This window comes from Bombyx mori, chromosome 22 (genome assembly GCF_030269925.1).
Source record: "Bombyx mori chromosome 22, ASM3026992v2".
Taxonomy (NCBI): Eukaryota; Metazoa; Arthropoda; class Insecta; order Lepidoptera; family Bombycidae; genus Bombyx; species Bombyx mori.
In genome coordinates, this window is record NC_085128.1 from 16,864,427 (window position 1) to 16,880,438 (window position 16,012).

General features: G+C 38.3%; 1 protein-coding gene across 1 annotated transcript in view; it reads right to left on the minus strand.

The window, feature by feature from the left end:
- Positions 1-16,012, minus strand: part of NGR-A30 (neuropeptide receptor A30) — a 71,463-nt gene that overhangs the window by 2,187 nt on the left and 53,264 nt on the right. The window contains 2 exon segments of the mRNA NM_001134274.2: positions 4,087-4,267; positions 11,607-11,702. Coding sequence (NP_001127746.1) covers positions 4,087-4,267; positions 11,607-11,702 — 277 coding nt within the window.

Genomic DNA, 16,012 nt, shown 5'->3' on the forward strand with positions numbered 1-16,012 from the left:
ATATCGCCCTCAAAGGCTTTCAATAATACGGTTTCGGTAATGTAAGCCACACGAGCCAGACAACGAATCGACCGATAACGAGCAGCCGAGCGGGATGAAATTAACAATCTTCCAAAATGAAAAGGGTCATTTTAGCTATAGAATTAATCACTGGATCGTTCCACGTCTGCTTTAGTTTACCGCAAAAACGTGACATCGTTCAATGTTACATTAATTGTTGGTGGCTTTTTACTTAAAATACGTTCTTACAACCTATATTTTCTTTTTCTTCGATAAGACATCCGGTGAATTCGTATTTAGCGATGCAACGGTGTTCGAAACCCGCAAGCGTGTACCAATTGTTCTGTGGCGTTTAAGAACGCACCTTTTTATGATGCGTAAGCCGGAACGCACGAGAGGTGGAAAAAAGAATATAGTCTGTGACACGGGACCTTTTTACCGCCGAAAATTTACTTAAATTTAAATTTAAACTAATATAATTTAATAACTTAGAATTGTTTATACCGCTACAACAATAAAATTTATATTGTTTCAACTGTGGTGTTAATTACATAAAACACGACTTTACGGCGAAATAAAGAAGGGACTCTATAAGAACTCCCTCAGTTCTAATTAAATACGTACTTAACCAATGCTCACGAGTGACTTCCACAGTGAAGGAATAACATCGTGTAATAAAAATCAAACCCGCAATATTATAATTTGCGTAATTACTGGTGGTAGGACGTCTTGTTAGCCCGCACGGGTAGGTACCACCGCCCCGCTTATTTTTGCCGTGAAGCAGTAATGCGTTTCGGTTTGAAGGGTGGGCAGCCGTTGTAACTATACTTGAGACCTTATAACTTATATCTTAAGGTGGGTGGCGCATTTACGTTGTAGATATCTATGGGCTCCGGTAACCACTCAACACCAGGTGAGCTATGAGCTCGTCTAACTATCTAAACAATAAAAAAAACACGCGAGACCCACCATATATATTTTCCCAAGAAAACTTCATCAGGCCACGACCAGTATTGAGTATTACTGACGCAAGGAGGAGTTTCAAACTATACTTCGATACATTTAAATTCGTTGGCTTGAGCTGCATGCACTGGATGCTTATTATTTGGGTTGGAGTTATTATTATTACTATTATCATAGATTACGAAGCTTGCAGAGAGTACTAAGTTGTAGGCAGCAGCTTGGCTATGCCCCTGGCATTACTGATGTCCTTGAGCGACGGTATCCACTCACAATCAGGTGGGCCGTATCCTCGAATGTCTACAAAGACAGTAAACAAATCTACTGTTAAGTAGCTATCGGTTTTGAAGGATGAAGCAGCCGCTATACGTTAGATTTCGATTTAGAGCAGGGGGTTCCCAAACTTATTTTGTCTACTTTGAGAATAAATAATTTGTTAGCGCCCCCATTTTTTCACCTACTTAAAAACCACTATAGCAAGAGCTCAGTCGGTGTCTAGGAGTCCTCCTAGATGAAATTACAAATCGCCTCCCAAGCCTCTTACACAACGCCCCCATTTTTTTTCTGAGTCGCTTACCGCCCTCTTTTAGGCCTGCAGCGCCCATACGAGGGCGTTATTGACAACTTTGGGAAAGGCCGATTTAGAGGATAGGCTTGCTTACATCGTAATCTATAGACTCCTGAAACCAGTCGACACTTGGTAGACCGTGACCTTCAACTAGAGCCATAAAAGAGTTGTGATGTGAACTTGTAGCATTGAACCCTGTCCGTACATTGTGCGGTAGTTGTGATTATGTATCTAGGAGCAAGTACTTTAAGTGGCAACCATTGTTTTTACAACGTTACTAAAAGCTTATAAAAACCCACTACAGTTTATTGACGTGTGAGGTCGTTTAACGTTTACATCGATCCACTTACGCTGCTAATGGCCCGGCTTATAGTTAAATATTTATGCGGAGACTTCTCTTCGAAGCGGACGGGCTTCCGAGATTTTGATTCAATACAAAATCAAAGAGGGGTAGTGAGTGATTTCAGCTTTTTTTATTGCTTGGACGGGTGGACTAGCACACGACTTGCCTGATTTTCTTCGTTGATACATAAGTTCTAAGTCTCAGTTTTCTATCACAGCGCCTGCCCCGCCTTTCAAATCGGAACGCATAGCTGTTTCGCGGCAGAAACACACAGGGTGTCGGTAGCATGCCGTGAGGGCTCACAGGATGCCCTACGACTAATAAAAACAGTTGTGTGGTGTCGTGGGACAACGTGCGAACTTATCGTGGTACACTTTATTCACGGTTGTTTGCATAAGAGTTAATGTATAGCACAAAAGAACGCTCTGAGATCGTGGTCAACGAATGAAAAAAAAAATTTTTTTTGTTCGTTATTACAAAGTTAAGTCGTACACTGTGTGCATTACTAATAAAAATCTTACGTTACGGACGTTTTTTCCCGGTTAGGGTACCCCTCCGCATCGTCACATAAGGAACATCGTTCCAAAAACCATCAACATGAACATAACTTGAACTTATCTTTAGCTTAACCACGACGAAAATAACACAAATCTCCAAGATCATAAAATTGTGAGCGACACCACTAAAGAAAGTCTACTCAACAAATAAAACAGAGAAACGGAATCTAGTTTCTTGGCTTAACTAGATTCTAGTAATTCGTAATATAATAACAAAAGCGAGTGCTCCAGGGACCGGACTGTCCTTAGAATTTAACCTCGTTACGTGTGTGTTGGATCCTTCTGAAACATTCCTCTTAGAAACCGCGTCTCGTATTTCTTAGACACGTTTTTTTGTCAAGGAACCCTGAAGTTACAAGTTCGAAAGTCGAAAGTGAGTTCACCTGTACTTAATGATGACAGTGGAATAAAAGATGAATTACGGTATCGAAATTTTTTTTTGGAAATAGTTCGCTTTTCTTAGAATTTCTATTTTATTTTGACTGTTTTGACAAACAGTTTTTGTGTTTGTACAATAATTGTTTTAATTTGACTCGTACATCTATACTAATATATAAAGCTACAGTGGTTTTTACGGATGTTCCGTTATAACTACTGAACCGTGCATCCGATTGACTTGAAACTTGGTATCCATGTAGAACATACACGTACTTAATGGATAGGCTTATATTTGTATGAGTATTGGACTCCTTACACCAGTTGCGGGGGTGTTAATGATGAGAATCTTTGTGGGGGTGAGAAATAATAATGTTAATTTTAAATACCTAGCGAAGCGGGCGGGTACAGCTAGTGCAATATATTAACATATTTTATTTATATACCATGATTTAAATTTATAATTTAGTTTAGTATTGCTATAGAAAAATCTATACGACGATGCAAAAATTCAATTTTTTTTGATCCTAAACTTTGGAAGTGACAACAAAAAAATCAATATCAAAGAAGTTCGCATCTTGTAATATAAGTACCTTACACCGACCGGATCCATAATTCGTCCGTGCTGTGGACAGTTGGAATGTTTGTTTAGAAGTTACGGTCTAAAAAGCTTTCAGTGGTTTGAACGGTTTTTCCAATTTGTAGTTTCGAGATAAAGGTTAGATCCAAACTTTACAAGGTTCCTTTTTAATTTATATATGTTGTTTTAATTTCATCGATATGGAGACGAATTGTGTATTCTATATTAATTTTTTCTCTGTTCTGAAACTATAGACCACAATAGTTTTGGTTTTGCCAACCCATCTGCTAGTAGCCTTGAGGGGCTATTCTGGTTTCACTTTGATTGGTTCGAAATCACGGGGCTCAGTCTGAAATAATTTCATCTTCATTTATGCTGGTCTTTCATACTATCCAGCCATCGTTTCTCCTAGACATATCGAGTAACCCTAATATAATTATTAATTATTATTTTGCTTAAGTGGATAGACGAGCTCACGGCCTAACTGGTGTTAAATGGCTACCGGAGCCCATAGACATCTACAACGTAAACCTACCTTGAGATATAAGTTCTAAGGTCTCAGTATAGTTATAACGGCTGCCCAACCCTTAAAACCGAAACGCATTATTGTTTCACGGCGGAAATAGGTGGGGTGGTGGTACCTACCCGTGTGGACTCACAAGATGTCCTACCACCAGTAAGAAGTATCTGAAAATACACTTACTTGAGACTCACGAAGATCCGGTTCGAGAATATAAAGTAGATGACCGGATTCGCTGCCGAGTTGAGCGGGGCGAGACTTTGTATGAGAGACGCTATGGCCACGTTCACTTGTGTGTCCGGAACGTAGCCATATACTTGAAGTAGATCGAAGATCATGTAGGGAGACCAGCAGAGGACGAATACTGCAAATAATATAACAATTAGATATCTCAAATACAAAATAGAACGACAGCTATTAAGCATCGGCTATTTGAAAAATGTAATTGGGTGAAATGTTCTCCCGTACTTATGATTCGTATAATTTTAATATAAAATTAGAATACTGTATTAAAAGATACTACCTGGAGCCACTGCGTTCATCCACAGTGCGTTTCCAGAGATCTTTTTTGCCACGTACCATCCGGCTTTGGAATGAACTCCCCCTCCACGGTGTTACCCGCGCGCTATGACATGTTCTTCTTCAAATGGGGCTTGTGAAGATTATTAAGCGGTAGGCAGCGGCTTGGCTCTGCCCCTGGCATTGCTGAAGTCCATGGGCGACGGTAACCACTCGCCATCAGGTAGGCCGTATACTCGTGTGCTTATACGGCAATAGAAAAGAAAGAAGATCATCTTGTGAACTTGCAACCACTCTTGCAATTTCTGCCGCGAAGCAGTAATGCGTTGCAGTTTGAAAGGTGGTAAACTCGTCACACTATACCGATACAGATTTAGACCTCACTTTTCAAGGTGGATGGCGACATACATGCTTTTTTAGGTGGTAATGGGACGAGCTCACAGCCACCTGGTATTAAGTGGTTACTGGAGCCCATAGACATCTACCACGTAAATGCGCCACCCACCTTGAGATATAAGTTCTAAGGTCTCAGTATAGTTACAACGGCTACCCCACCCTTCAAACCGAAACGCATTACTGCTTCACGGTAGAAATAGGCAGGGTGGTGGTACCTACCCGCGCGGACTCGCAAGTGGTCTTACCACCAATGTAATGTGCTTAAACTCTGATGACCACTTATCGCCAGCGAAGTAAATTGCGCAACGTGAATTCCTTCATCCGTCTGCATTCCTTCTTATTTATTTCTTTATTAAAACGCTATTAACTTCCCAGAAATGTTGCTTTATAGTTATTATATTTGTAATTGAATTTTGCATCAGAGTACTCTATATCTATATATTAATACGTGAAGCAAAAACTTTGTATCCCTTTTTACGAAAATTGCGCGGACGGAGGAGTATGAAATTTTCCACACTTATACAGAATATAGAGAAGAAGTGCACAATGCTAATATTTTTTTTAAATAATCCATAAAATATACATTAAATCAATAAAGAAAACATTACACACACTACGTACCATGTATTTGACGCACACACGCATGCATACTATTTATTGTTAAACTTTTGTTCTTGGCGTCTGTTGTCAAATTGAGAATAGATTAAATATTGTTTGCCTTTGTTAATATTTTTTAAAGTGTAGTCTTGGCGAAATTTGTGATTATAGAAGTATAAAATACAATCATAATAGTGTACAAACTTTCAATTCCAATTAATTATAGTCGAATTTCGACTACTGCGGACCTCTAGTTATTATAGTTATATCTGTCAAAGGTCTGGTGTATTCATTACATTTTCAACCGCGAATTTACAGTTTGGTGGAAGCCAAATCGAAAACATGACAACTCATACGTGAGGGGTTCAAATGAACATTAATAACCTCGGGCTTGTTAAGTGAAGACGAAAGCTAGTATTGAATTAAATTTATCATTTTCCCTTTGACGGTTTTCATTTGAAAATAAATATTTATCTACATGTGCTGTCAGTAAATACACTTTTGTACATTTTGAAGGTGCTATAACTTATACAAATATTACCAATTTCGATTTAGAACGTTAGCTTATATATAATTTAAAAGGATTATATGGCTATATTCGTGGTTAATATTCAATTATATAATATATATTATGTAAGTACAGTGCATCGAGTGGTCAGCATTTCAAACTGGACACGACTTTCAGCAATGAAGAGACGGACTCGGAAGAAAAAGAAAGATTTAATTAAACAAAACTGGCATTTTTTCTTGAAGTGTACCGCAATAATTACCACTCAGTTCTATTTCTATTGCAACGCAATCACACATTGAACGGTACGGAGACTGTTAGTTTAATTAACAATGAAAAACTTTATTCTCATGCCTCAGGACACGTCATAGCAAAAATGATGTTTTTTTTTTATTGCCCTTGTAGGCAGACGAGCATACGGCCCACCTGATGGTGAGTGGTTACCTTCGCCCATGGACTTCAGCAATGCCAGGGGCAGAGCCAAGCCGCTGCCTACCTGTTTCTATGTAACATGCTAACCGCCCAATATCAAGTGGTCTGAGGTGGCTCGGAGGCCTTTCCAGTTTCACCAGGACAAGTGGGCGAGCAAAGGCTCAGCCAGGAGGGGTGGGATTTGCTAACAGCTGCTCGAGCGCCTCCGAAGGAGACCTAACAACTCAAGAGCAGCTGCTTCGCGAATGAATCTACTACCGGATCGGAATCACGATCGGCTGAGAAGATCCGGCGAGAAACTCGGCTGATTCATGGGTTAGGTTGCACGTCGAATCGGTATTACACGTGGTCATTGAAGTCATTTAAAAAAACGATTCACACTCTTTGCTTCGAAAATAATGTATTAATGATCCTTGTTATTAGTTGTCCTAAGTCTCACCTTAAGTGAGCTGTGGAACAAGAGTGCATCAAGACTGGTCGCTTACAAAATCGATATCGCCATTTTATGTGGAATATCCCTCCTCCTCCTGGCGCCGATAATCCTAAATGCTGAAACTCGTGGCCTCAATAACTTTCTCCTGGACTGTTCCTCGCCAGTCCTGCCTATCCTCGGCTACGCAGCATCGTGGACTGAGGTGTTGAGAGTAGAGCGTATTTGGTTCGATCAGCGCATTGGACTTCTGCCTCATGTGGAATATAAGACCACAAAAATAGCTGATATTTCCAGAATTATTTAGCGCATTGTTTCTTGATTAAAAATCAATCTATACCATCAAATTTTTTTACTTGGAACACGAGTCATATAAAAATCGTACTCAGCCGAGGTCAAATCTCTCAGAAAGTCATAAGAATAAGGAGTCCTCGTTGTATGAGAGGCCACAAAAGTCTCCTGAAGCGATAAAGTTCGCTTTACGAGCCCTCCGTCATCTCTAACTGGACTAAATCGTTGTTCTTATAGCTCCGAACATTTGGCCTATAAAATAAGCCATAAATAAATTAACTCTTAAAATCATCGACGATACTTTTTGAAGTGAGACCCAGTATTAAAATGGAGAAAATATTCTGGTCGTATTTTAGCGTTTACAAGCAAAAGATTTTGATTTATATTTCGTCTCGGTTTCAGCTGTTCATTGTTTTCTTCTTGTATCTTAAGGGTTTCGAATTTCTATTCAGACTCGTTAATATTGGTTGCGCTGATGTTTATTGTCGGAGGACGTTACTTATTAAATGAATAAAAACATATTGTTACGCGCTGGGGTTCGGGATAAATAAAATTCTACCGAAGTACAAATTAAAAACTGTTTTTAACACTTAGAACACTTCACTACACATTTAAAATTCTCAATTCGCTTCTTCCGCTTTGCTTTATTTAGGTGACCTGTTCGCTATTTCGCTTCGATTAGTTTCGATTACGCTAGTTACGCTAGTTACGATACCACATCCCTAGAATTATCGAGAATATTCTACACATTTAGAGTATTGTGTTTCCGTTATCTGACAATAGATGGCGTTGTAGAAGTAAGCTCGAGAAGTCGAGCGTTCTAGATGCTACTAGATCCTTCGATATTCGTTCGACTATTTGGAGATAGATGGCGTTACTCTTACAGCGTAAAAATATTAATAATCTTTTAGTCTTTTAGTTATCATCGAAGGTTAATCTGACAATTCAATGGGAGTAGAAAGTGCAGTGCCAATTAAGTCCGTCCTTAGGTTAAGACTTTACTGTTAAATATTAAACCTTTATTTATGTTAAAAATTTAAGCTTTGTCCTCGAGTATTCTAATCATTAAGATAACCGATTAAAACCAGTTAGCTCGATTAGTATTTACTAACAAATATAACATATTTTGTCGTGGTGAAGAGTATTTTATTGAACTAGAATTAAAAAGTTACTTCCTATTCTTCTTTAATATAATTTTAATGATACTAAAAACTTAGTGTGTACAGGTGTCGATTAAAAACGGCATGATGATATTGGTTAGCGTAGGATAACTTTGGAAATACATTCCAGTCGGACTATTTACCACGAGCATAAATATAGGCAGTGTTGTGGGCCCACAATTGTCTACTCTGTATTTTTGAAGTGAAACTTCTTTAGAGTAAAATTTAACTCGCGACAGATTCGTTACGGCTAGAGAGAAAAGATACAATTTAGGAAGTGCGAGAGTGAGAAAATAGACACAGCGTCTCCCTAACCTTAGATAGAGGGAAAAGAGATATCGAGCTAGGTCGTTTCTCTTAAACACAGCATTGCCTATTACAAGACAAATTTTATTTAAGGATGAAAACTGAAGAAAACCACAGCGCTATATATCGCAAAAGAAGTTTCACTTCTTTCACGTGCACCAAGTTGCAGGCGCACCATTTTTTTTTCTGTTAAAGTTCCAACATGCATTACAACTTGAAGGGAAAGCTGCCGTTTTACCGTGCATTTTTGTTTCTAAGTTGGAGTCTAAAACTGGAGGCGGAATTCATATTGTATACGGGCGTCGTAAAAATATTTATTTTATGTAGTACCTTTGCGAACTTAATTTATAAGAACGAAAATATTCATATACCTTTGTTCTCAAACTGCTGTTCAAAGCATAGTGTCGTTATTTCCGTGTCATTTCGACAGCCATAACAATTCGTCCACCCTCATTTTCACTACGGAATAGTGTAAACAAAGAACTGAAATGTTCGTTGCGGTCGCCACGTGAATTTGTTTAACGCATTAAACTCTCGACCATAAAGAATGAATAATGTCTCGCAATAAGCTCCTGACGTTTGCTGACTAATTTGATGTCTAGTTTCAGTGGATGTAGTTAATGCACCTCTCTATTTTTTGGGTATTAGTGAACAAAGTACATTCCCAATGAGAAGTCTTCTAATGTAAATTGAGAGAATTCCGAAACTACTCGTATTGTAGTAAATCAGCTGATTTCTGATATAATGGAATTAACGTAATCTGAGATTCAGGAGAATGGGGGCTTTCGCCAAATGTCTCTAAGTCACATGAACTTACGAGAAACGTTCTTGGAAAAAAGCTCCTTATGGGACGATGCGGAGGGGTACCCTGACCGGGAAAAAACGTCCGTAACGTAAGATTTTTATTAGTAATGCACACGTAAATGCACAATAACGTACAAATTAGTAGTGTACACAATGTACGACTTAACTTTGTAATAACGGACAAAAAATAACATAAATATTTTTATCATTCATTGCCCACGATCTCAGAGCGAACGTTTGCGCAATACACTAACTCTTATGCAAACAACCGTGAATGAAGTGTACCACAATAATTGCGCACGTTACCGAATGACCATGGGTTGTTTCGGAGCCTCCAGTTTTACTTTATTTATACCTCTAATAGAACTTAAAATTTATATGTCTATAATAAGGAACTTCGTTCCTATCCGGTGTCCCATGACACCTCACATCTTTTTTAATAAAACAATGAGTATTTCTGAATTGCTTGGTCAGTATTGACTTCAATTCATTGTTTTTTCCCTATCTATTCACAGGTAGCCTAAGGGGCTATTCCAGTTTCTCGCGTACGGGTAGGTGAGCTCAAGGGCTCAACATAAGATAATATGCCAACACTAGTTCTTCTAGCATGTGCAGTAGAATCTACTACCGGATCGGTGTCGCGACCCATTGAGAATATCCGGCGAGAAACTCAGTGGGCATTAATTTGCTGTTTCGGCTGTGCTTGTCTCTAACATGCTCTTTATTATGCCGTGGATCTGAACATCAACAATTTTTTTTACTGAATCCAGTGATAGCTGTGATTACATTCGGTGCTGGTCGAATTATAGCATTAAACATAAGTCAGTAAAGCCGACATAATGTTTATATTTAATTGCTGAAAACGTAAGCGGATTTGGCATCCGGGAAATCATGATTAATAGCACGTTCAAAAGCGATGTTGGTGTGGTGTAATCACATTTGTACCCGTTTTAATTGTATCAGGAATTTCGTGGTTACTTCTGGTATGCCGCATATTTTACTGGAACATGAAGTAATGACATCGGGTAATAAAATTAAAGTTGCAAATATTCGTGAATTCACCTAAGGCTTTGTCGCTTAGGGCTTAGTCGGATAGATTACACGACCTATTTGTTGTTAAGTGCCAATTGGAGCCATCGGCCGCGGAAGATGGCTAGTGGTGCGCCCTACCAGTTCTGCTAAGTGGTTATTAGACTCTACAAACACCACTACGAGAAGATATTTGCTGTAAGAAATGAAGTCGTAATAGCACCTATTCTATTTATATGCTTTTTAAAAATTTTATTTCCTAATTGGGTGGACGAGCTGACAGCTCACCTAGTTTTAACTGGTTACCGGAGCCAATAGACATCTACAACGTAAATATCGCCACCCAACTTGAGATATCTAAGGTCTCCGTTTTTACAGTACAACGGCTACCCCATCCTTAAAACTAAAACGCATTACTCATTCACGGCAGAAATGGGTGGGATGGTGGTACCTACCCGTGCGGACTCACAAGATGTCCTACCACCAGTAATTAAATACGTATACAATATGCGGAAATCTTAAGTCATTGATACGTGAAATAATCTGGAATGTTACTCGTAAAGCCAGCGAGTCTAATGCTATTTAAGTCTTCGTCAAACAGAACGCGTACTTAGCGTCGCGTACTTAACGTCGCGCTTTTTTCATGTCACACCAATTGACTAGATGAGTCTAACGCTCCTTGACGCAACGCATTCGCCAAATCATAGTGCCTTTCGATAGCAGTGTGAAAATTTAAAAGTATTAAGAAATCGAGTGATTCAGATGTGGCATTGTATAAGCATAGGTATTTTCTAACTATTTCTATCAATTTTTCGGGCATTATCGAGTATTTTAACACACATTCACTCCGACGCTAAAATAAAATTTGTAAAAAATTACAACGCCTGACGTCAAAGCGTCCTAACGCCGCGACAGAGCGCTGCGTACTTATAGCGCTGGGGCTCTGTTTGACGGTATGTTACCATAGTAGTACAACACATCTCGGCGTCATAGTGCGGCGTCAGTTTAGCGCTCTGACGCGCGCTAATTACGCGTTCTGTTTGACGAAGGCTTTACATTGGGTTTATCGGAATCGTTATGTACCAAAAACAAAAACGAGTCGGAGAGCTGATGATACTTGAGTATACGTTTCGCCAACGTTACGTCACCACATGAATTTATCTTTCGTTTTCCAGAGCACATCCTAGTTTATGTTTGTAGTAAAAAGAACTTGCTTAAGCGTCGTACTCACCGAAGACTATGACAAATGTCATTTTGACAGTTTTGATTTTCGCCTTCGGGATGATGCCGCGGCTACTCGCTCGCCTGCTGTCCAAATCGTCGCTATCTGCAACGAAAAACCGTGTCGGAGATTTGTTCAATTCAACACACGACTAAACCTTTTAAGCTATTGCATAGCTTTTATCGCGGGCCTTGAGCGCGGCGGAATCATGAAATTCCGTAACGAAAAAAACCTTACACCCCTCACTCCGCCTACCATGTAGCTCGCGTTCAACACATTCACACGTTGCGCTTGTGTAGTGTTTATGAATAAGCGCGTGGCGTAACGTCACACTGCATGCGCATCATGAAAAGTCTGCCCATCTCTCTCTCGCGCGGTCTAGCTTATGAGTGTGAAGGGGACAGTTAAGGTTTTGCTTTTATTAATGTTTAATATAGCGTGGTCTTGTTTTATTATTGTTTTAATATTAAATTATTATTGTCTAATTATACTTGCATAAGTTGATAAAAAATGCTATGCATTAGCTTTACCGCGGCAGCTTCCGAGTGCCACACGTTTCTTTTTTTAATACGCTTTTATTTGCTTCAGACATATGTATGTTAGTATGTAACGGAATCTTTGAACATGATTTTGGCACCCTTCAAAACGTCAGATTAACTCGAAATTTGATTAAAATTAATTGAATTTTAATTTTAATTTTAATGACAAATTTGACAATTTGTACACGAGCCGATGTGTTTCTCTACAGGCCCTAGAACCACGGACTTGTCAAATTAGATAGTGTTTTCTTTGTGGACTTATGGCCAAGGATCTAATAAATGAAAAAAGTCGAAAACATGTCATATTTTTTTTAAATTCTTGATTTCTCTATAGCAACACGACATAAAAAAACTTAGTAAAAAGATACAAATTTTAATTAGTGAACTAAAAGCTTAGAAAAACAAATGACGCAATATGCTTTTTTGCAAATTTTACATTGCGTTGATACCCTTTTGGCTTTGGCCCGTGCATATGGAGCAAGTCGACCTTCATCAAAAAGATTTTGGCAGCATCCCACGCATCGTCTTCGGACGAATCGAGATTCTTTCTTGCCCAAAAAACTCCAAAAAATCTGTGTTTCTCAGCTGCGTACTTGAACTAAAAGAAAGCGATCTTCCTGATGATGGCCCTGGTAATCCTGATGGTTATAATGGTCTTGATGAAATTGCATATGATTGCGGTGTTCTTCCCGTGCTGAAAAAGCGTATTTCACGGGGTTGGTGTGCAAGTTCGTGCTGTAAGTTTTTTACAATAGTATAATGTGGTCCTACAATGCTCAGCTTTTCTCTCCTTCTCTTTTTCGGTAAACCTCTTCTCTTTTTATTGACTGTGCCACAGAGGTCTGTTTTGCGAGAAAGCATAAATTCTGTCAGTTATCATGCAGCAACCTTCATCAAGTAAACCTTCTGCCAATGTTACTACTATACTTCCGGAGGTATCCAAACCAAATACTTGCACACTTTGACCATTGTAAATTTGGTATCCCCAAGTGTAACCTTCTGCAGACCATAGCTTATAGATCTTCATATTATATTTATGTGTTCGAGGGTATGTATTGACGGAAAAGTAGTCTGCCGCGGAAGTGAACCCTCGACATGATAATAAACGAACCATACATACGTCTACTGCAACACTCATGAGTCTGTGGTACACGTTAAGGGTACACGGTAATTTAATTCATAAGTCCGTGTACCGCCCTCTGTACACGGGTATATCCGGGGTCAACGACCATATTTTGTTACTTTTAACGCATCAGTCGATAAGTGGACATCGAATAATGACCAAAAAATATATAATCACACTTGGACATATGGCGTGTTTCGGAACGCTTGTATAGGGACTGTTAACGTGTTAAAAAAATACAACATGCTGTTAATAATGATGATAGTGCAGCACGAAAAGAAATGACCGAAGAAGCCGTTAACAATACAATTAACATAATCATTGCTGATCGGTCAATATAGTGAATAACAAAAATTTATAACAATGCAATAATTTGTCTTTTATTTAATATCTTGACCAGGATTACAAGATAAATAGATGATTAATTTATTTTTTACTAGCTGACCCGGCAGACTTCGTAGTGCCTCAATCGACAAATAAAAGACCTAAACTTTTGTATAAAATAAACTTAAAACAAAAAAAAGAAATCCGTCCGACCATTAAAGGAAAAACAAAATTGTTATTTTTATTTAATTTCGAGTATTTTCATATTTCTGTTTTAAGCCTTTTCTGGACTTCCACGAATAATTCAAGACCAAAATTAGCCAAACCGGTCCAGCCGTTCTCGCGTTTTAGCGAGACTAACGAACGGCAATTCATTTATATATATATATATATATATAGATTTCTGTTTGCTATTATATGTACGTGAAGTTTTTAAGCTATATTTATTTAGTAGTACTTTTGAGGATCACAGCGACTATAAAATGTTCGAAAATCCTAATGAAGTGTTATATAAAACCAGCGAAGATTAAACCCTAAGTATTTGCAAGATTATTCTGGAAAGATTGTTTTTTAGGTCTAATAATATCTTAATCTTATATGATTAATTTTTATATTACAATAATATATTAAAATATTTTATGAGCTACGAAAGCCACATCATATTATCAAACGACAACTAAGAATATCTTCACCACTGAATCGATCTCGCGAAAATAATGTTAACAAAAAACATGCAAAGATAACTTAACACGTAATTTACACGCTGTACGAAAAGATAATTATTTGTTAGGGTATTAAAGGACTAGGAAATGCCTTTAAAATGGGGCAACACTCATTAATTCAAACGAGAGAGCGTAACGACTTCTGGGCTTGCCATTACTGAAATATTGTAATTTTATACGTATTAACCTCTGCTATTCGACCCTTGGATTATGCAGTGGTAAATGCTAGTAGGTTTTAGTTAAGATTAAGGCGTATTTACTAGAATTTATCAAGTCTATTAACAATTTTTTGGAATGAAGCTCCTTATGGGACGATGCGGAGGGGTACCCTAACCTGGAAAAAACGTCCGTAACGTAAGATTTTTATTAGTAATGCACACAGTGTACGACTTAACTTTGTAATATGTAACGTACAAAAAAGAACATATTTTTTTTATCATTCATTGACCACGATCTCAGAGCGTTCGTTTGCGCAATACACTAACTCTTATGCAAACAACCGTGAATGAAGTATACCACAATAAGTTCGCACGTTACCGAATGACCGCGGGTTGTTGCGAAGCCTCCAGTTTTATTTTCTTTATACCTCGAATAGAACTTAAAATTAATATTTTTATAATAAGGAACTTCGTTCCTATCCGGTGTCCCACGACACCACACATCTTTTTTTTTATGGCTTTGATAGTTGAACGAGCTCACGGCCCACTTGGTGTTAAGTGGCAACCGGGGCCCATAGACATATACGACGTAAATGGCGCCGCCCACCTCGAGACACGAGTTCTAAGGTCTCAGGTTTTAAAGTACAACGTCTGCCCCACCCTTCAAACCGAAATGGGTGGAGTAGTGGACTTCAGCGATACATGACCTGGACATCATGTTACATAAAACTCGCATCCAAACCCCATTTGCTTCATGGGCTACCTATCATAGTTAAGTAAGAGGCTTTGTTTTGCCATGCTACATTACATATTACATTATTTTTAAACGCAAATGGAAATTATTTCTAGCCTTCCTGATGATGAGTGGTCATCGCCGCATTTTTATGAGTGAGGGATTAGTGGTAGCCCGGAGGCTCCCCAGTTTCGCCGCTCATGAGAGATCACCAATACCAGGGGCACCGATGAAGTAAGCCTTTGTGGAGCTAGACCCTCATTTCAAAATTACTTTAAAGAAATACAATTAATCCAGACCATGACCTTATTTTCTAAGTTGCAACAAAACGAAACTACTGTCTTAATATGAGCTGAAAATAACACACATTAGAGCAAGAGAGAGAGAGAAAGTATGCATTATTGTACACAAAAGAACTAAAAATTCAAAACATTAATTTAAAAAAATATAAAGGGAGATTTTATCACTAAGAGCGATCTCTTCCAGACAATCATCAGGTGGATAAGAATGTCTTTAGGAAACAAATTACACACATAACCAACCTAAAATGCCATAAACACTCGTGTAGAAAATTAGATAGTAATTAAGACAATATGTATGACAATAATAAATGACGATAGATAACAGCTAGTTGTACGTGTTTAATAAGCTAAGTTTATTATTATGACGTTGTGAGTACCGATAACAGGTCATTAGACCCGATACTGTTCGAAAAGGATTCCAATAAGCTCTGTTTGATATTTTTGAATTCCGTACTATTTCAGTACGCATTGATATACAGATAACATACAAGGGTCTTTCATCAGGGCCCAGCAT